Source organism: Nyctereutes procyonoides, unplaced genomic scaffold, assembly GCF_905146905.1.
Source record: "Nyctereutes procyonoides isolate TBG_1078 unplaced genomic scaffold, NYPRO_anot_genome, whole genome shotgun sequence".
NCBI classification, from domain to species: domain Eukaryota; kingdom Metazoa; phylum Chordata; class Mammalia; order Carnivora; family Canidae; genus Nyctereutes; species Nyctereutes procyonoides.
In genome coordinates, this window is record NW_026575128.1 from 10,472,087 (window position 1) to 10,495,053 (window position 22,967).

At 32.9% G+C, this 22,967-nt stretch overlaps 1 protein-coding gene across 2 annotated transcripts in view; it reads left to right on the forward strand.

Moving 5' to 3' along the window:
• The window catches only part of FAF1 (Fas associated factor 1), a 454,188-nt gene that overhangs the window by 213,303 nt on the left and 217,918 nt on the right, over positions 1–22,967 (forward strand). For both annotated transcript variants that reach the window (XM_055341966.1, XM_055341967.1), the window contains exon 7: positions 3,419–3,524. In XM_055341966.1, the coding sequence (XP_055197941.1) occupies positions 3,419–3,524 (106 nt within the window). The remainder of the gene's footprint in view (positions 1–3,418; positions 3,525–22,967) is intronic.

Sequence of the window (22,967 nt, forward strand, 5' to 3'; positions counted from 1 at the left end):
GTGAATAAAGTGGCACTTCACAGACTCAAAAAATGAGAATTAGTAGTTCCATATATATGCAGTTCAGAACATGCAAAACTATTTTTTTTTGCAAAACTATTCTATAACTGTTTATAGGATTCAGTTATCACTTTTTAATATGCTAGTTGCCAAGGGAAATACTGATGAGTAATAAGATATTTATCCTCAAAAGGCTAATAGTCTTGAATTAAGGACTTCTACACATGAAACAAAGCAAACTGTACAGAATATACTATAACTAAGTATTAAATGAATTATATGATAGAGAAATTCAGAGAAGAGAGAGTCTAAAATAAATAAAAATGGTAGACTATGAGGTAGCCTGAAAGCTGTGTAGTATTGGTGGGGTAGCTGTGGAAGAGGATGAGAACAACATGAACAGAAATTGAATGGAGTATGATGTGATGTTTCTGTCATGAGAAGTTAGCCAAGCTCTAGAGCAAAAGTCAAATTTTAGAGAATAGTTGGGAAGTAGGTCTACTTGTGAAAGGCCTTGAAACTCCAAGTAGGCTTTCTGTTACTTGCCGCTTTGACCCCAAATTAACTTAATATACAGATATTGAACATTGACCCAACCTACTATTTGAGCCTCATTACACTCTTCTCATACACCCTTCATTGCAGTCATAATGAACTTTTCACAATTTCCTGAAAATGTGATTTTTCTGACCTTACTGCACTTGATGTCTCAACATCACTTGACATAATTGCTCATGCCCTCCTAATTGAAACAATTACTGCAGTCTAGTTACTAGACTTTCTTGATCTTTCTCTTAACTCACTGACCATTTATCATTCTCCTTTGCTCTGACTCCTCTGCTTGATTTCAAATGATTGGAATGTGTAGGGCTCCATCCCGGCCTCTTTCCTTTTCTCTAAGCAATGTATTTCTCTAGGTTATTTCTTTTGCCTACAAAATCTAAATACGGTCTGTGTGCTATGAATTCTGCTGTAAGCTGGCTTCGTTGACCATCACCTGTGTACAACTGTACGTGAGATCTCTTTTTAAATGTCTAATAGGCATCTTAAACTTAATATATCCAAAACTTCACTCTTAGTTTCCCCACCCAACCTGTTCTTACCCCAGTTTTCCTTGTTAAATGTAATTCCCTCCTTCCATTTGCTTAGACCAGAAACTTGGGATTATGTTTTCTCTCATTTCATTAGTAATTTGTCTGGCTTCTACCTCTAAAAGACATCTGAACCTGACAGCTCTTCACCCTCTTTGCCCCTAGTAGTTCAAGTCACCACTTCTTGCTGGGACTAGCCTCCTAAGTCTCCTAACTCTCCCTGCCTTTACATTTTATTCACCATAGCCCAGGCAGCCAGAATAATATTGTATACATGTAAACGTAAGTCAGTTCTTAACTATTTCCCTGCGTAAAACCTCCAGTGGTTTCCCCTTGCAATTACTATAAATATCAAGTTCTTTACTATGGTCTGTAAGGACCTACATGATCAGACTGCTGCTATCTCTTTCTTATCATACCAGCCTCAACTTAAATGGCACTTCCTCAGAGATGCCTTCCCTAACTATTCTGTTGAAAATAATTCCCTTCATCTTGCCCCTCTGTTACTTTTTAATTGTAATCTGTTTTATTTCCTTCACAGCACTTAGTATTCTCTAAAAAAACATTTATTTGGTTATTTTCTGTCTCCTTTACTGGAATGTAAATTACATGAAAGCAGGGATCATGTTTTTCTTGTTCACTACTGTATCCCTGGCAGTTAGAACATAGATAGGTGCTCAATAAATACATGTCAACTGAGTGAATGAATGTCCTGTGTTGTTCTACTTATTATTTCCTTGTCTAAAAAGTGCAACCCTTCTCTCTTTCCCAAATGAAGCAAAAATTTCATGCCTTACAAATGACAAACACAAAGGTCCTACTTATCCTTTATATTTCAACTTATATCTTTCTTCTCCTCTGAAGCTTTCCCTAACCATTTCCCTCTTTCACTGAGACAGAGTTAAGTGCTTCCTTCTCAGTTTTCATTATCTTTTTTCCCCCCACCCAACCTGTTCCTACCTATTTTTTTTGTACCTATTATATTTTACTCTGGCTATTTATGTATCTGTCTACCCTTCTTAGACTGAGAAGTTTTTAATGGACAGAATCTATGCATTTATTTGGGTTGGTTTCTTTCGCACATGGAATAATGCAGACATTGACTTAATGTGATAACTACATGAATCAAAATCAAAATCTTAATCCCCTAGTAGTTTTTCAGAAAGCAGTATTGCTTTGTGAAATACAAAGATGAATAAGACTTTTTCTGGAAATTTACAGTTTATTCATTGTTCAATAAATATTTATCTACACTGTGACAGGCATTATGCTTAAGTGCTAAGGATACAGTGACAAAGAATCCTACTTAAACTCTTTTAATTCGGTATCATTTCCTTTGATTTTGATCAATAATATTTCATGCTATGTATTGCTGTTTCCTAGGTATTTTTAGTCTGTAATTAATCTAGGAACTCCATAGTAGACAACGGGACAAACAGATTAACTGCCTAATCCTAATCTTATGTATGTTTATCACATGGTTACAGAATAGCAAAGGAGGAGTAACGGAGGCTAGAACTGTATACCATACTGAAATTGTTTTCCCAATTCCATAAGCATGGCACAATTATACTCAAGTCTGCCAGTATAGATTATTCATACAGAACAGAGGCAGATTTTTATTTTCAGTGTTGATAATGCTTAAACAAATTAATATTGTCATAAACAAGTAGAACTATGACTTAGGTTTCTTAGTTTATGTGCTTAATTTCATTTACTCTTCATGGTTCTGATACCTTTCTAACATTTTTTGGTTAATGTTGCTCTAAATTCCCCAATTTCTAAATTCTATGTATTTCTGATTCCTAAGTGAAAGCACAGACATTTTGAAGTAATTTTGATACAGCAATTAAAGTTCAGTAGATGTCAGTATCTTCTGAATTTTTACTAAAACCATATTTCTAATCTAATACAACATTCATGAGTTTTATATTTCTGTTCTCTAAAATCATTTCACTTGGATTTGAACTAGAGCCTTTGAATATGCATCTTAGTAACATATTTGGAATTTTATATAATTGAAAAATTTTATTCTCTTGGAGGAAATACTTAGACAATGGCATATATCTTCTAGAAAATTCTTATGTATGCAAAATGTTTAGAATTGAAGTTTAAAAACACCTTGGTAGAGAAAGAGTTAACAGATTAGCTCCCCTTGGTTGCTCTCAGCATGTTCTCTTGCCTTTAGGAGCTGCAAAGATGATAACATTGGGCCCGGACATGCCTGTGTGGAGGTTATGGTACTCCTGGGGTTTTTGCAGCTAGCTGTAAAGCAAGCTAGAACATGTTCATCTTAGAGTTCCTTGTTTTTCTTTCAACCCTTTCAGTGCCCTGCAGGAGTCATTAAATCAAAACTTCATGCTGATCATCACCCACCGAGAAGTCCAGCGGGAATACAACCTGAACTTCTCAGGAAGCAGTACTATTCAAGAGGTGAGTTATGTCTCACAGCTAAGGAATAAAGGTAGCTCATTATAGCTAATGTTGACCCTGTTAAAGAGGGCTTATCTGTTCTAGTTGGAAACTCTCTTTATGTTTCATTATTGGGTTCTTAATTTTAATTAACTGGAGCATCAATGATTACTGTAGATATATTAAATGACTTGACCTAGAAAGATAGATGTTGTAAATGGGAGCTCTTGATAACTCTTAAAATAGTCAACTTGAAAACTTGCTTAAAAATAACTCATTGTTATATAATATATTTTATGGTTTTTTAGTAATGATTCAAAATATTAATTTGGAAATTGTTGACAGCATGCATTTTCGAACATGTTTATATTTTATTTGAAGGTTGCTCTCAAATATATTATTTATATTGTGTACCCTGTCTTTTTTCCAAAAGGAGTTTGAGGAGGATTTTCTTAAGTAGCTCAATCCCAATGTTAGGCAATATTCGTGAGGTGCTTTTGGAGACTGTCAGTCTTTAGCTTGGAATATCTGAGAATAGTCTATTTATAGTGTCAATATTTTCCTCAGTGTGGCCAACCAGGGCCACTGTTTCAAAAATGAACTGCCCCCAAGAGAGTTAAGGTACCTTTTTGCCTGTGGCCCCACCCACTCGAAAGCCAGTAGTTTATCTCCATGGCAGAAAAATGTATAAGGCTTTGACAGTACTTATGTTTAGAAACACTGAAATGATGATTATGACACATTACCTCTTATTAGTTGTGAAGACAATTGTTTGTCTAATTTTTATAAAGATAATTAATTATGCTTAACTTGAATTATTTCAGAAATTTTTTCCTGGACTACGTCGCTTAAGATAATTATTAATATCATATTGAAAGAATGAGTTGATTTCACCCAATCATTTTTCAGACATACATGAATTGTTTTGGTAGTGTTTAGACTATTAATGGTTTCCTTTTTGGATGTTTTGTCAATGGATTTCAACTTCTGAATTTGGCATAAGTAGCTCATTGTTTGAAGTTTATTTTCTCTCTTTATCACTTGAATAGTTTGTTGAGTAGTAATTAAAATCTTTAATATTTTTCTTGGCCCCAAGTTTGAATCGTAAGTTTGAGTTATTTTTTCCCCAGGATTTTAAACATATTGATTGCCATTTCATTTTAACCTCTATAATGGGTGTTCTGGTCTCTAAATTTTTAATTCCTTGGAGAATCATTGTTGTTTTTACATTAGAAATAATGCTTAACTATGACTCTATAGCATATATATTCTGGTAACTTCATGGTAGTAAAATTTAAATTATATATTGGATGTAATTAAATAAGGAAATTTATTTTTGTAACAACTCCATTTTAATCAAGAAAAGCAAAAATAATACAAAATAAATTTCATTCTGTTGTTGATTTACTTTTTTGAATTGAAGACTAATATAATGCATGATGGATAAATATACACTGTTTTATTTTTCTTTCTGATTGAAATTTTATAACCAGAATTTATATTTTTTTCTACAGTTTTTTTGAACATTTCTATAGTTTGGGTGTGTTTCAACTTTCTCCCACAAGAGGGCAGAAAGGACTATTAAACTGATAGTCAAAATGTCATTCAGTATTTTCAAATTAGCTTCTCTTATATTAACAAAAAGGAGCATAATGGCCAAGTTATTGTTTGATTTACAGATAATTGGCATATTGCAGGGAGGAGACTTAATTTCACCCTTTTAAATTAAACAGGGAGATTTAAAAAGACATAAAATATTCATTAATGTTCGGTGATTATAAAGTAGTGGCATATATTTATTTTGCCTTTATTACTGTTTCGATGGGAAAATACTGCAAATATTTCCGAAATCGAGTTGGCCATACTGACAAGTTGAAATGTTTAAGCAGCGTTAATGCAATCTGCTCACACCTGATATCCTATGCAGAATGATTCAAAATGACTACATCAATTATTAAAAGAAATATTTAAAATTCTGTAAATGTGCCATTGTGCGCCACAGTTGGCTGAAACTGTTCTCCATGGCCTGCTATTTAGATTATCAAATATATTTTAAGCTTCAAGGACTTGTAAACAGTAAACCTTTTTCATACCATTTTCTAAATGAAAAATGTCCCAGAAATATTTTTGTAGAGATAGATATTCTTACGTATTTCTTCACAAGAGTTTGGTTTCTTCTTTTTCTCCCCCCCCCCACTTTTAAATTAATTTAATTAATTTAAAAATAATATTTTGAAATGCTAGGTGCCAGGACAAAATAAATGCAATTTCTAGTATCAGTGCTTTTTGTGAGACAGGTGCTTGTAGACCCTTTTATTCTGTACAATTTAGAAGAAAGAATATGTATTATAATCTCTAGGGCTAGGATCACACTCTGTAAGCCTAATCCTAAGATTTTTCTTCTTCAACCTCTGGAATATTTGGAGACCAGGGGAATGACTCAGGAGGAATAGATGCTCTTATGCTACAGCCATGCAACCCACAGTGACACTCAAGTATATGCCCTTTTTGTTGTATGATTGAAAGTCAGTTTGCAACACAATAAAAATACAATGTTGATATGATTTTGCAGTATGATTTTATAAATGTTAGAATTTTTGCTATTAATGTGGAAGCTTAATTATTCCATATATCCTAAATTATAAATTAATTTCTGTCATCAGTTTTAGAAGTCTCTTTTCAGTATTGTTTAATAGTTCCAAGAATGAATTCTGACCAATATATGAGGGAAAGGAAGAAAATAACCCCTGATTTTTTTCCAGGGTAGGAATTACTATTTTTGTTATAGGTGAAAAATCAGCCCATTTTTTTGGTATTTTTAAATTTTGAAAGTCTTGTGTATATAAAAAAAGCTTTTGTAATATTTTTCCCTCAGAGAGAAATTTCCATTAAATGAAATAGGGTTGAAAAAGGCATGATGATTTCAGCTTTTAACTAGACAAAATACACTTTTCTAAATATTGAATTAGAAAATAGAACTTAGATGCAGTTTGAATTTCAAATAAACTCTTCATTGACCATATGTTCATGCAAGTTAGTGGTGATAAACCGATACTTGTGCAAGTGTTTGTTCATTCTGGCTCTGTGGTCTCTTGCCTCACAATGCATGACTTATGTCCTTTGGGTGCTCTGGATTTTAATTTAAGCTAGTTAGATATTGAGGGGTATTTTAAGCTCTTTACAAATCATTCCACTTACATTATCTTTCTATTTGAAGAAAAGGCAGTAATAGTATAAAAAAGGTCAAACTGGAAAGTTGCAAGTAGTCATGAGAATAAAAATCCTTTCTCATTTTCCATTTCAACAAATAGTTTGTGAAATTATCAGGTAATATGACAATTACTTTGTGACAATCTGTCTTTCCACCATTTTGGGTCCTGAAGTGTAGTTACTTGCCACACTTTAAAACAGTGAATTTCTTTGAAAATTTAAGTGAGTTTACCTTATTTTACTGAATTTTCTACATCGAGAATTCAGATTTTTAAAGTTAATCATACAGATTCTAGTAATACTGTCTAATACTATTAAGATCTGTGATTACAAATGCACTTGGGATTGGTTAAATTAAGGGAAAAAAGATTGATTTGCTTACTGTAAAATCCTAAACCCAGGTGTGGAAAAGGATATGAAGTCCCTGAAATCAAGCCAACTTTTCTTGGAAACTAATTCTTTGTTGTCCATATTACTATTGCAAAAGCTTCTATTAGGCAAAATACCCACTTTTATTTGCAGGTGTCATACAAACTTAAGGAATACACACATGACCCAGAATAACAATGATAAGAAACCTAAGTATTCTTGGTATGGAATCATGGAGTATTACTTATCTGTTATGGCGAGAAGCATGATGAATAGCTATTGGAATTATTTAAATCCTCTTCCAAGTTTCGCTTTACTCTAGAATTCTCACTGTTCTTATTAATGTTGATTTAGTTCTTAAGGGGAATGAAAGGGAAAAATTGATGACCTATAAAGATATATCTTGCATAGATAGTAAAATATTTCACTACTGATACTAGTGATTGTCAAGTGAGAAACTAATAGTTTGAATTAGCAACAAGAAGTGAACTAAATACATAAATCAGACCAGTCTTTAAAAATAATCTTGGCTAAATAATTGTGAAATAATGAGGCTAGTTTTGATTCTGCAAATTTGAAACTTTTGTTAGGTTTTGTGCCTGTTTTTCTACTTGATACTTTCTGAATTTACTTGATTAGCATATTTCAAACCATTCTCTGATGCTGGAGACCATTAATAGTATTAAATATGTAGTTTTCGGGTTTTGTTTTTGTTTTTTTACTGATTGTAATAATAAGTAATTTTCTGGTATTGGGTTGACTATAACTACTTAACTAACATGTCCTTTCTGTAAATGTTTTAAGTATAGTTGTTTTTTGTTTGTTTGTTTTCCAGTTTGGGGGGGTGCTGGCACAGAATTGAAGAGTAGAGTAGCTGAGAATATGCGTATGCAAGAGGGTAAATTAAATTGTGTGCTTATTTAATTAAAAGTTTAAGTGGTTTATAAATTTACTTCAAGGTAAATGGCATGTATAAACTCAATTACAATGAACCCATTTTAATTAGCATATATCATAGTTTGATTTTTTACAATTTGAAATCACAAATGACATCTTAGCAAGAATGAGATATAATTTCTTAAGCAATTGGGCCATGAAGCCTTTATTCAGCTTTTAGAAAAGGAGATTACAAGTTTCTTTTAAATATGCATGTATATTATTGGTTTCAAGTTGCATTTTATAATCTGTTGAAGTCATACCACTTTAAGTGATCAAATTTCTAATGACTGTCTAATAAATATTGAGGCTACCTGTGATTCTTAATAAATCATCCCCTTAGGAAATAAGTTTAAGTAATATTTACCATGCAATTGGAGCTGATAAGTCTTCTTCTCTCTCCAAAACTATTTTAGAATAATCTCTATGGGAAAATTTTCCCCCCATTTTAAGTATTTCTTCACCTACTTTTCAAGAGGATAGAAACAATGAAATTTTGTTTAAGGGCAATGCTTTAGTCCTTTGTTACTTAAGATACGTGTATCCTAACATCATCTTAGCTGACCATGTTTCATAATCTGTGATTTGTGTGTTGGTAGTTTTGAAATGTCTGGGCTAAGAGAAATTATGTTCAGTTATCAGAAACTAATAAACATAAGACATTTTTATATGCAAGAAAAGGCAGAGAGTAAATAATTGCACTGGTGACCAATACTGTAATAATCCTGTTTTACAATATGCACTTGACAGGTTGTAATAGTGCTAATTGAAGAGACTAATTCACACTTGCTTCATTCTATTCAAAGGCAAAATCAGCAGCTTGTTTTGCTTTTGACCAGATGGTCCTCATGAACACCTACTGTGCACTTTAAGTGCTTTACTAGAATTACAAAGGCTGGGGGCTGCGTTCGACTCCAAATGATTTGAGAAGAGAGAGAGAGACACAGAGAGAGAGAGAGAAGAGGAAAAAAACCCCTCTGTGCTCAATGGATTTGGTGCAAGTAAATTAATTCTAGTGGACCCATTACACACTGAGCCCCCTTTTCAAAGCTCTGAGCCTCCTCGCTTGCTCTGTAGCAATGAGAAAGAGAAAGAGAAAGGCAGATTACTGCAAACAGAAATAAAAAAAAGGGCTATGAAAGGGAGAAAAGAGGCCTTGAAGCCTTTCATATCATTTGAGTTTTTCAAGTGCGTTATTTTTGGGGAGGGTGGATATATGAAAAGCCAATTGGAGTTTTTTTTGTTTTAAAGTGCGCTATTTAAGCACCATGAATATAGGCGCAAGAGCAACAGTTGACTGAGTTTACTGTGGTGAAGCTTTGTGTCCGAGGATGAATCAAATTCATTATATTCAACTCTTTGTGTTTTAACATGAATGTAGGGTTAGTTTCACAAGACTGTGTCTGTTTAGGATAATTATAATTTAATATTTTCCTTTCATAAAGTTATCACTGTAGATGTCTAAAATTTTAATCAAAGCAGATTTTGTACATTGACTTTGAAGCACCCTGACAGTTTAAAATTCAAAGGAAAGCTTTTTTAGTTTTCAAAAGAAAAGAAAGGCTCATTCTAATGGCATTGAAGCAGAGATTATTATAACTAATTAGAAGTCACACATCTGTTAGCTTTTGGTTTGTGACTTACTTATGTATTTTTTGAGTAAAATATATACTTTAAAAATATATTGCTGTTACTGAACCCAAAAGGATAAAATGCACTTAATAGAGAACCATTTATTTGAGCCAACCATTTTTGCAAATTTCTACCCAGTCCCATAAAAATATATAGTATATTAAAGTCGATTAAATGTGAATGGAATTGTATAATTAATAACCTTAAATTAGAATACACTTCCAGACAAAATATTTTCACATAGCTCTTGTTAGCATAATTCTGATTGTTAACCAAAATTGTAATGACATAACAAGAAAATAGAGCAAACTGAATTTGTGTGAATTTATAGTTATTCTTATCCTTCAAGCTGTTTATGTACAATTGTAATTTGGAATATGGACACTGTAAAATAATGAATTCTTCTAAGCAATGTGGGTTAAGATACAAAGGATCACACCTAGGGCATGTCAGTAATTTTGTATGTTTTTATACTTTTAAGTTTAATTCTTGTGATACATTTTGTTGCAATAGTCTACTTTTGTTTGAGGATGTACTTAACACTGTAATTCAAGTTCATTTTATTATAGTTATTAGCAAAGAATAAAATAAAATCATGCCAATAATATATAACTTAAAGATAATTGTTAACAATTCATAGAGAAGACTATTTCTAAGTTTGGCCCATCTCTTTAAATGAATGTCTAGAAATTTATACTTTAAAAGGCATGAAGCACTAATAATACTTTATATATCAATGTATGTTAATTACATTCTTAGGAAATAAAATGTAGTAATGTAAGAACGACTACAAAAACATTTTAAGTTTTATTTTTCAAAGACTTTTAATAAAGAGGGTAGCATAACATGCCTTCTGTGATATTTAAAATAAAATTAGATTCATTTGCTATTAATGTCATTATTTTGGGCTTCATTCATTGAAATATAAATTTTGAGGTGGGGAAGAACATAAAGGGAATCCCCAAACCTTCAACCAACAAAACATATAATGAAATTTATAAGCAATGAGGTGTTAATGAATTGATGTCCTTTGGGAGAAAAGGATTTCTAGAAAAAATATGAATGATTAGGAAAACTTACTGAAAAAAAAATTTTTTTTTTGCAGTGGACTGTTTAAACTGAAGGTAAGACTAGTAGATTCTCTTTCTTGTAGGTACCATAAAAAACTACCTTTAAGTCTAGAACTTCAGTTAGCAGACATGGATTGACCATGATGGTGCACTTACTTAGGTAGGGCTGATTCTTTGGTTTCATAGGCATAGTAGTTGGAGCCTTTCTCCTCATGAAGAAGAGTTTATTTCAGTATTAAAATATTAACCCTAGATTCCTGAATGCCAGAGACCATGTGTTCTGTAGGGGAGGGTTGGAAAAGGCTACAGTTTTTTTTATAGACCTGATAGGTATGATGTTACTTAAGCTGAGAAATATTTTAACATTTAAGTATCCTCCAGCCATAATATAAGAACAATAACCTCATCCTTTTCCTGAACCATCCCCAGCAAAGAGAGGGAAAAAAGAGAGAGAGAGAAGTAAATCAAAGGATGGGTAAGTGAATGTAGAGTGCTCATAAACATAACCTAGATTGAGTCAAGGTATATTAAGGCCTGCATGTTGAAAATTATTTACATGTTTATCCTTATATATCAAAGATTATTTGGCCATAACCCCTTACAAAATCTGTTTATGATCATTTTTCTTTTGTCTAATGTGTTTTGGGTATAACTTAATATTACCTAGTCATGGAGTTCTTTTTCAAACATACTTAGTATGGAAAAATAAAACTTAAAAACCCTATAACTCAGTTTAGAGTTATATTGCCTTATTACTCTGAATACATTCCTTTTTTTAAAAAAATATTTTTAAAAGAAAAGACTTTAAAAGCTTGTAGCAAACATTTTTTATAAATGACAAAATGTATTCCTTGCTTTGTAGTCATTGCGTGACCAGACAGTAGAGTACTGGATTGTTTTAAGGTTTTTACAGCTGCAAGGCAAAAGCATCTGTTCATTGCAAAGCCGGCATTGTTTAATTTTGACACTGACTTTTCCATGCGTCTTGTACCAAGCGCTGGATTAGATGCCACTAAGATGAAATTTGTTTTAAGTTGCTCCCAAAGTGCAGCTGTCCCCATATACAGCCTTGTAGCTTAACCAAAACAGACAGACATAGGATCAATCAGAATCTTTGGACAGGGTCACCTTACTAGGCTAGAAAGGCTCAGAGAAGGAAAGTTAATGATATTTATTGTGAATAACTGCAAAATTAGTCTCCAAGCTGATTTAGTGTATGTAGAAGTATACCCTTCCCCGATTTAGGGCAACAGAACCATTATTCAATATTAAGCTTTTAAACGGGAGTATAATGGTCAAATATTAAGGTGCCTATAATATACACAGGCACTGTTCTTCCTGCAATTGATTGCAAGAAAAATGATCAGTTTATTGGTCACTAAAGTATTAATCGACTGAAAATAAAACTCAATCTAAAATGGCTCTGCTAAAATCTTGAGAAGTGGACATTTTTATAGAATGATAATTTTTCTTTAATGTTTCAAGTGAATGAAAAATGAAAGAGCACCTCACTTCCCGGGTTTCCTGGGATTGTGTGAATTTCTACCCAGCTGGTCCAAATTGATTGATACAGGGCCAAATATTTGTCTGCCTACATTTCAAAGTCTATAATTTGCTAATGAATTGTGGTAATAATCTTTCATCATACATGAAAGATTTAGCCAAACAATTTGCTAAGTATGTATTTTGATCATAAAATTTTTGGACTTACACCAAGCTTTACATCTATTTTACAGCTTATGCATGAGGGTGGAGGGAGAGCAGGGGGAGAAATAATACTGAACATGAGCACTTGATGGAAAGGGATGAAGGAAATGAAGGAAGAAGGTACTTTGGAAAAGAGTAATGCTGGGAAAGTCCTATGAGTGACAGTGGAAAACAAATTAGATTTGCACTTGGAGTACAAAATAGAATTTTTTTAAATGCCAGCAGTTTTAGCCTGGGTTGTCCAGAGGTATGGTATCCAGGTAGATCAAGTCAAGGAAGGAATATTTTTCTGTTTGGCTGCAGCTTTTCTACATACTGGTTATAGAATAATTTCCTAGAAACTTTATGCCAGGAAAGTCAAATGCCCACAAATTGAAAGTAATTGAAGGCATAAGAATAAAAGCCGGATGTTTGTTGGGGTTGATGTAGAGACTTAAAAAAAAAAGAAAGACAAAACAGTGAAGAAATAAATTTGATTTGACCAGTTCTAGAAGATGAGAGAGGAACCTTCTAGTTAAGCTACTGAATTGACTGTGGTTATCCAAGAAAGTATTTTCTCCTTTTAAAACAAAGACTGTACAAAGGACATTGGGGCTTATATTTGTGTGTGTGGGGGGGGGTTGATATTTAGGATTAAATAGCCTCCATTTGGGAAAGTGTAAATCTTAAGTATGTATTTTTGAAGTGCAACATAAGATAGATTCCAGAGAAAGCCCAGGATTAGCCAGTGGAGTGAGAGGACAAGAAAATGTCCTAAATAAGATTCTGTCCTGCATCAGTAGTTTTTGTTTCAATGTTAGAGATCATGTTAGAGAGTACCATGACTTCTTATTTGACTGATACACAGCTTTAGGATTTTTACATACCCGCTAGACCTTTTATGTCACATTTCCAGAGCATTAATTTCTATCCACTTATGTAATTCTCTTTTCTCTGATAGAGCTAAGCCTGTTCTAAATATTAGTCTAGTGAATGTCTGTCCAAGATGGCACCATTGGAAACTCCTAACAACATAATAGGAAAGTTAAAGATTTATATTCCAAACTACAGCTTTATTTCAGATAAATTGAAATCTTGTCTTATAGTTGACTTTTTCAGCCTCCTTCCTTCTATTTTTTGATTTTTTTCTGTTTCATCGATTTAATACTTGTCATAATTCTTTTGCAAGTATATTATCACATTTATGATAGTGCAGTTAATATAGAAGAGATCCTATAATCATTAATGAAAGAAAAATTATCAAAATAATATTAAATAAAAACAGTTATGAATGAGATAGTGCATTTCTGATTCTTGTTAACAACTTTATAAAAATTGCATTTCAAGAACATTAAAGTTATAGATTGTATATTGTTAAATTCAAATTATGCTGTTGCCATTTTTTTCTAGTGCTTTTCATATCCTTTTATCAAAAGCATTTATTTACATGCCTGCATTTGCCTAAAAAAAAGTATTTCCCACTAAGAGGTATGTTTGTAATGCCTAATAATAATTATTACTATAATAAAATATCAGTTAAACATCAGTTCATTTCTGTTGAATTGGGAGTTATTTCTCTTATGCTTCACATTGCAAACAAGGGAAATAAATTAAGGTGTTTTTAAAGCTGCTATTTTTTTGGGTAAAAATCTTTGTTGCTGATAACCGATATGCACATGGATCACTTTGCTTGGAATTTGAAATTTCAGAAATATATAAAATGTCTTATAAGCCCTAATTTCTGTTGGTAATTGTAATTTCAAATACTGTAACCATAATGTTTGTATATAATGAATGGAGCAATATGTAGAGCATGACTCTAAAAGTGGTTGATATATTAACATGCTTACATGTCATAAATTTAAATGAATATCCATGCCTTCAAATTAGTCATCTTTGTTATTGATATGTGTATCCTCTGTTGCTCAGAAGTTATTCTAGATTTCCAGGAACTAGCTTTAGAGACAATGATGGTTTTTAATATATTCTTTTTGAATGACCTCACGTATGGGCAGTCTTTGTCCTATGAAGGAGACAAATTGATTTGTTGGACCTGCCAAAAGTAATTGGAAGTCAAATATTGGGGCAAGTGGGTATTCAATCTGGGTAGTTAAATTTTTGGTTATTTTCTCTTTCCTGAACTTCTCCTCTCCCTGTGAATACATATCTGACTTAGCATTTGCCACACTCATTTGCAGTTATCTGTTTACTTATTTTTTTCCCTTGTTAGACTAAGAGCACCTTAAAACAGGAAAAGTATCAAATTCATCTCTTTATTTCTGGACCTACCACTTAATTAATCAATTAAGCTTAATGAATGCCTGAATTAAAAAAGAATCTATAACTCATTGAGATTATTTGTACATGAAAGCATTTGCAAAAGTGAAGTCATTCAAGTATTTCTGAATATTTCAAGCATTTCAAGTATTAACATTGACATAAATAGATACTTTTTTGAAGAGGTTATGAGAGGATCTCTCTGATTTGGCTATATAAATTCTCACTTGTTAAAAATGAGATGGATTGCACAAAAAGTACAAAATAAAATTCCAACTTTATCATTATTTTTTAAGATTTTTAAATTTGTTCATGAGGGACACAGGCAGAGGGAAAAGCAGGCTTCCCACAGGGAGCCTGATCTGAGACTCAATCCCAGCACCCAAGGATTGCGACTTGAGCAGAAGGCAGATGCTCAACCACTGAGCTACCCAGGCACCACAAATTCCAACTTTAAAATAGATTTATGTCATCCTTAAGTTGTTATATCTGCCAGGTTATTTCCTGGTGTTTTCTTTGTAAGTGAAGTTATAACTGGTTTTTAAAAATTTTTTTCTGAATCTCTGAGTTGCAATCACAGATTTTAATCAAACTATTTCTCAGGTGACAATTAGTTAGCATGTGCTGGTGGAAAGATCATTATACTACGGTGTAGGGAATCTGAGTTCTAATCTTCTACTGTTAACATGCTGCAAGATCATCTGGCCCTGAGTGGCTTGGTATTTCTTTTGAATTTGTTTGACTTTTTTATGTTGCATAACTGCAGAGACTCAAACTTTTTGCTGGTGAAAATGTAAAATGTCTTGGTACTTTAAAGTATGTGTAAAATCCTTATGTCCCATTGAACCTGCTGTATACTTCTATTGCAGCATGTCTATCCTTTTGTTTTGTGTTTATTTTCCTTCTTGTGGTAGGCTTCTTGAGGGTAGGATCTCAGTCATTTAATCTTCATATTTATAGCACTAAATGTAGTACCTAGCATTGTATAAATGTTGAATGAGCAAATATTTACATGAGTCGCCATCTAGTAGTTGAAAAGAAATTGGGAAACCTGGATTCTAATATCTGATATTTTGCTTTCTTAGCTATATGAGTTTGGGCAATTCATTTAACTACTCTGGATCTGGGTCATTTATGACAAATCTGAAATCGTTTCAGAGGTATTTCCTGCTTCTAAAATTTGATCGTTACATGTGAATTTAGAAATTTCATATGTTCAGTTGAACCTTGTATGTGAAGTGGAGATGGGGGAGAGAGAAAACTGGTCAATAGGTGGTCACAGTGTATAGATATGTGTATATATGTGTATGTATCAGTCACTCTGGAATGTAGATATCCCTTTAATACTTAAGGTGTTATTCAAGATGTTCAAGGTTGAAATAGAGGCCTCTCTTGTCAGCGTGTTTGAATTTTTAGAATTGAAATTTTTTTCGAATAATAAAGAATTATATTTTTATCTTAATGTAGACTTTAACCTTGAATACATATGATGTAACAAGACTTTAAAGGTGAATTGCATAAACTAACAAGCCTTTCTAATACATAAGATTTTTAAATGTTGAGATACATAAAAGTGATATTAGTGCCATTAGTTTTACCTGTGGTAAGTGAATTAAAATTCTATGAGAATATCAAGACTATAAAGATACCACCAGGGATCCCTGGGTGGCGCAGCGGTTTGGCGCCTGCCTTTGGCCCAGGGCGCGATCCTGGAGACCCGGGATTGAATCCCACGTCGGGCTCCCGGTGCATGGAGCCTGTTTCTCCCTCTACCTGTGTCTCTGCCTCTCTCTCTCTCTCTCTCTCTGTGACTATCATAAATAAATAAAAAAAATAAAAAATATATATTTAAAAAAAAATAAAGATACCACAATAAGGATACACCTGTAGATCCGTGGAACCGAATTGGAAGTCCAGAAATAAATCCCTTACACTCAAGGTCAATTACTTTTCAGCAAGGTTGCCATGACAGGTAAACATGGAAAGAATAGTGTTTTCAGCATAAGGTGATGGGACAACTGGATATCTACATGAAAAAGGAAATTGTACTACTCTTTCACATCATATGTAAAAATTAATCCATTGGTTCAAAGACCTAAATATAAAAGCTAAAACTATAAAACTTGTAGAAGAAAACATAGGAATAAGTCCTTGTGACCTTGGGTTAGGTGATGGTTTCCTTAGATATGGTATCAAAAAGACAAGCAACAAAAGGAAAAATAGGTAGATTGGACTTCATAAAAATGAGAAAACTTTTATGCCTCAAAGGATATCATCAGTGAAGTGAAGAAAATACAGAATGGAGGAATATATTTCTATATCACTTATTGGTAAGAAACTTGTATATGGGATATATAAAAAACTCTTAAAACGCAACAATGAAAAAACAAATAACCTAATTTAAAAATGGGTAAAGGATTTGAATGGATATTTCTCAAGAGAAGATGCAGTATGCACATGAAAAGTTGCTCAATGTCTTTCGTCATTAGGGAATTGCAAACCAAAACCAGAATGAGATAGCATTTCATATCACTAGGATGGCTAGCATAAAAAAAAGATGACAATAACATGTTGATAAGATGTTGAAAAATTAGAACCCTCAGATATTGCTGGTGGGAATGCAAAATGATGCAGTAGCTTTGGAAGACAGTTTGGCAGTTCCTTTAAAAGCTAAAAAAGAGTTACCCATATGACCTAGTAATTCTGCTTGTAGGCATATACCAAAAGAATTGAAAACATGTTCACACAAAAGTTTGTATGTGAGAATTCACTGAAGCATTATTCTTATTAGTTAAAATATAAAAACAGTCCAAACATCCACCAACATATCTGATGTATGAATAAACAAAATATGGTATATCCATAAATGGAATATTATTCAGTCATAAAAAAGGAATGCAGTACTGATATATGCTACAACATAGAGGAATCTCAAAATTATGCTAAGTGAAAGAAGCCATACACAGAAGGCCACACATTAAATGATTCCATTTATATGAAATGCCTAGAATAGGCAAATGTATAGAGACAAAAGATAGATTAGTAGTGAAACTACTCTCTACTGTAATGGTGGATACATGTCATTCAGACTCACAGAATTTATAATAGCAAGAGTGAATCTTAATATAAATTATAGACTTTGGGCGATCATGTGTCAGTCAGTGTGGTTAATCCGTTGTAATAAATATACTACTTTGGTGGGGATGTTGCTAATAGAGAAGGCATGCATTTGTGGGGGCAAGGAATATATGAGAAATCTCTGTACCTTCTGCTCAAATTTATTGTGAATCTAAAGCTATGCTAAAAAAAGTTAAGTCTATTTTAAAAAATTAAGAAGTAGGTAAGTGTTTGCCAAGAACACATGGTGGAAGAAAGGGGAACCACCGATATGGCTGCTAATGAGTACACGGTTTTATTTGCTGTTTTGCTTTGTTTTGTTTTTTACATAACCTACCAGTTATGCAACACAATGCATTTAAAATATTAAATATCTTTAATAATTGTTTATGTACATGTTTTATAAGCATAAAATTTTACATAATGAGAAATATAATGTGATTTAAACATAGATCTTCATGTGTATTCCGAGTGTTTAATAAATTAAGAAAGTCAATTTAAATCTTCTTATTTATATGTATACAAGTTTGTTTTTGTACACATTATCTCTCATGATAACATGAGATAACATGATAACATTATCTTTCATGAAAACATGAAATGTTTTCATCTTCCCACAGTGTGACTCCATACTCATTAGACGGTAACTCCCAATCTTCTCTCTACCCCAACTGCTATTTTACTTTCTGAATTTGACTACTCTGGGTACCTCACATAAATGGGTTAGTATTTGTCCTTTTGTGATGGGCTTATTTCACTTAGCATAATGCCCTCATGTCATAACATTTTTTGGAATTTACTTTTTAAGGCTAAATAATATTGTATATACCACACTTTATTTATTCATTCATCTGTTGATGGGACATTCAGGTTGCTTACACTTTTTGGCTATTGTGAATAATGATGCTGTGAACATGGGTGTACAAATACCTAATCAAGCCCCTGCTTTTAATTCGTTTAGGTATTCTTATAACATCTGCTAGTGTCAGTCCTGTTGCATATGGCTGTGTAGGTTGAAAATGGCACCTCCTGAAGCTGTGGGATACAATGATCTCTTTTTTTTAATTTTTTATTTATTTATGATAGGCACACAGTGAGAGAGAGAGGCAGAGACACAGGCAGAGGGAGAAGTAGGCTCCATGCACCGGGAGCCCGAAGTGGGATTCAATCCCGGGTCTCCAGGATCGCTCCCTGGGCCAAAGGCAGGCGCTAAACCGCTGCACCACCCAGGGATCCCACAATGGTCTTGATGAGGATGTGACTGTAGGACTTGATGAGTGTAGTCACTCTTCCTGCTATACAAATAGAGATACGGTGCACCTGGTTGGCTCAGTCAGTGGTGCATGTGACTCTTGATCTTGGAGTTGTGGGTTCAAGCCCTGTGTTGGGTATAGAGATTACTTAAAAAAATAAAAATGTTTGAAAAATATATAAATAAATATAGGTACTAATGCAGATTATAAGAGTCCCCAATAAAGTCATTGTTTTTTTCACCATTGTATGATTTATTTATTTCATTTCCTAAATCTGTAATCCATTCATATGGCCTCTTCAGAGAAGTAGCCTACCTTACCCTCCTTCGTCTCACTATATAGACTCTTTCCTCATCTGGAAGATTAGCAGTGGTAATATTACTTGCCTAACAGGTATTATTTAATTATGCAAATGAAAATGAGACAATAAAGGTGAATATAACTTTAATAACTAAAATACTCTTTACCTCTGACTACTAAATGATATTATTTGTCTCTGAACATGTATCACTATATTTTAAAAGGTTTAACTCTTCCTCTGATCACTTCTCTTTACACTGTTCTCCCTATAAATTTCAGGAAGAAAGGCCATACTCAGCTGACATATCCTTCAGGAAATCTTCTATAGTTCTTTGTCCTGTTAAAAATGTAACATTTCCTTACTACTTCATTTTGCCCTTATATGCCACTTAGTGATACTGTGCCTCATCTGCTCATTTATATACTTGTCCTAGTTCATTGTTCAGCTCTTTGAGGAGAGAGAGGCTATGTCCTACTGATCTTTATGTTCTCTACAGAACTGAACAGAATACTTTAAATAGTAAAGGGGAAAAAGAATATAGAAGAAAAAGCATGTGTTGAAATTGAATTCTATTCAGCTGTTCTAACCATAGCGCTTAACATGCATCTGTTATAGCACTTACTGGATTTAACTGCAAAATTTTGTTTGAAGTCATTAGTTGTATAGTGCTGGAGCTAACTACTGTCAGTGCAAGAAAGCTGATTGCTAGATACTCAGGAATTTTGTGAACCTGATAAATTGTTGATAGTTTGAAATTGGCCTCAGTTGGAGTATTTACACCATGTAAATTGGCAAACTCTCCAAATCATGGCTTTTTGTTTTAGGAGAACCAATTTACCAGCCATTACTCATTGTGTTTCTCTAACCCACAGTAGATTGTGAATTCCTTCAGTCATTTCTGCCTCAATGCCTGTCCTATGATAGGAATACACTTTGCAGAATTAATGAATAAATAAGTGATTGAATATATCAGCTGCCTTATTCCTCTACTGTCTGACTCCTGCTGGGAGAGACTGAATTTCAGAATCTAGTGTATTTTTTGAGACCAAGACCAGAAATGGCCCATTGTCATGGTCTGCAATTTTCTTTCTGCTTTAGAGTTTGAACCCAAAAAAGTGTCTATTGGAAATCAAGGCTATTAAACACAGATGTTTCAATAGCACAGTAAGGATGGCATTTCTGTCCATTATCACCTTGTTAAGCTACTCCTGCTATGATTTTGCTGCCTACTAAGTTTTTGGCATCCATTGCTTAACTGACTGACTCACCTTTCAATTTCCAAGTTGGAAGCCAGTAGTGTGAACTATCTCAAATTAGCTGAAAGATTTCCTTTCACAATTATAAGAGGTAACTAACTGATTAATTCTCTCTAGTCGTAGATGATATAAATGCCTACAAATGAAAATATGTCTTGGAACTTCAAATATTACTAAAAATTACTGTATTAAAACAACTTGAAATATTTTTTCTAATAATATTACTGTCAGTTTTATAAAAAATGACATTTATATGAAATGAAATTTATTTAAAAAAATTTTTTTTATTTATTTATGATAGTCACACAGAATGATAGAGAGAGAGGCAGAGACATAGGCAGAGGGAGAAGCAGGCTCCATGCACCGGGAGCCTGACGTGGGATTCGATCCCGGGTCTCCAGGATCGCGCCCTGGGGCAAAGACAGGCGCTAAACCGCTGTGCCACCCAGGGATCCCTATCAAATGAAATTTAAAGATAATGTTAAAAATTATTTGAATATTTTATTTTTTCTAAAATATCCCCTATAATCATGTAAATTTTTTAAAAAATGACATGCTTTCTGGCCATTCCATGTGCCATCTATTGCCATCTAAACGCAAAACCATTTTTAATTTCCTTTAAATTTTGAAGAAAATAAACAGTTTTTATATTCTATACATCATAGTTATGTTGTTACATACAGTACTTTAGATTCCTTTCAAAAGGCTGAAATGGGAGCACCTGGCTGGCTCAGCAGTAGAACATGCAACTCTTGATCTTGGGGTCATGAGTTTGAGCCCCATGTTGGACATAGAGCTTACTTTAAAAAAAAAAGGGCTGAGATGTACCAGTATGTATTGAATAGGTAACAGGTTCCTTCTTGTACCCAAAGAGGTAAGTAGGCTAATCACCAACATAATTTTTTTATTTCTGAAGTTCTGCTCTCACTTTACACAATAGGTTAAATATTTTGTTGGTAAAATCAAGACACAGAAAATGACATTACACAACATGCATATTTGTTGATTTTATTGAAAGTGCGAAAAATTTCAAACAGTTCTAATTAGGTGCAAGTGCACTCTATCTCTAGAGGTACATCTTTCAGTATCAGCTACTCAGTTGCACGTTGAAATTCTTTGCTGTATGAAAATTGTGCATTGCAGATACTGAAGATACTTGATTCAAAAATAATAATAATGGAGGGGTGACATTTTAATAAAACCTTGCTTATTCTATGGAAAAGTTAAGAGATAGAAGCTATTCTAAAAAATGGGAGATTCCTGTTTGGGTTAAAAATTTATAGTGTGCTAGTATTTGTTGTCATGTGTGTATGTGTTCCAGAATATTGTCGGATCATTTCCAGATTAATAAGCATTTGAAATTTGTAATAAATCAAAACATGAAGAAAATTAACTACTTTTTATTTTCCCAAGTTAAGGTCATCACAAATTTTGGTAGAAATGAAGCACACAACTAACTTTTTATTTTATAAAAATAATTAGAATTCTGAATGCAGCATCAGTGATCTATATTACATGATCATAAAGTTTATAGAAGGAACTCTTCAAGTTACCATATAGAATAACTTCCGGTAGACTCTGCATATAATTGGTTCATATAAATTCTGTGCTTAAGCGTTCTAAATATAAGAATGGGAAAATCAGAAGTACTTTAAGTTGATATGAGCATCTTGTGGAGGGATAGAAATTCTCTCAAAATTCCAAATATGTGTGAGAGATTTTTGTTTTGGAGAATAGTTGTTTTTCCTAGATGATTTCATGGGTACTTTTGGTTCTAAAGTACTTAAAATCTGTGATGGATTTTCAAAGTGTTTCCTTAATGACATGATAGAGCATTATGACTTGTTTGAAGGTACCTTTCTATAATACAAATTTTATCTGAAGGATAAAAAAAAACAAACTTTAAAAAATTATAATTAATATTTAGTGATAAAACTAATTGTCAGTAACACTTGAATGCTAGTTTTACTAAACATTAATTAGCTGTTTCTGTTATCAGTTCATTATATACACTATCAGAGCTTAATATTTCTTCAACTTGGAAACCATTATTTTAATCTTTTAAGATCTCCTAAGTTTGTATCTGTAATTAATTAAATATGAAACAAAAATTATTTCTTTTGGTGAGCACCTACTATGTATATTAGATACATCATAGTAAAAGTGGTTTTCCTTTTCAGCTAGATTTTATCTCAAGGAAAAATATTACTTATTGTAAAGCAAAGGTGTAAGTTTTAGGCTCCAGGATTTACTCATGTTTAGGTAATTTACCAGAAATGGTATATATTGTCAGTCTGTATGATGTTGTTATTAAATGTATTAACTGCCAACATGTGTCGTTAAGACTCTACTTAAAT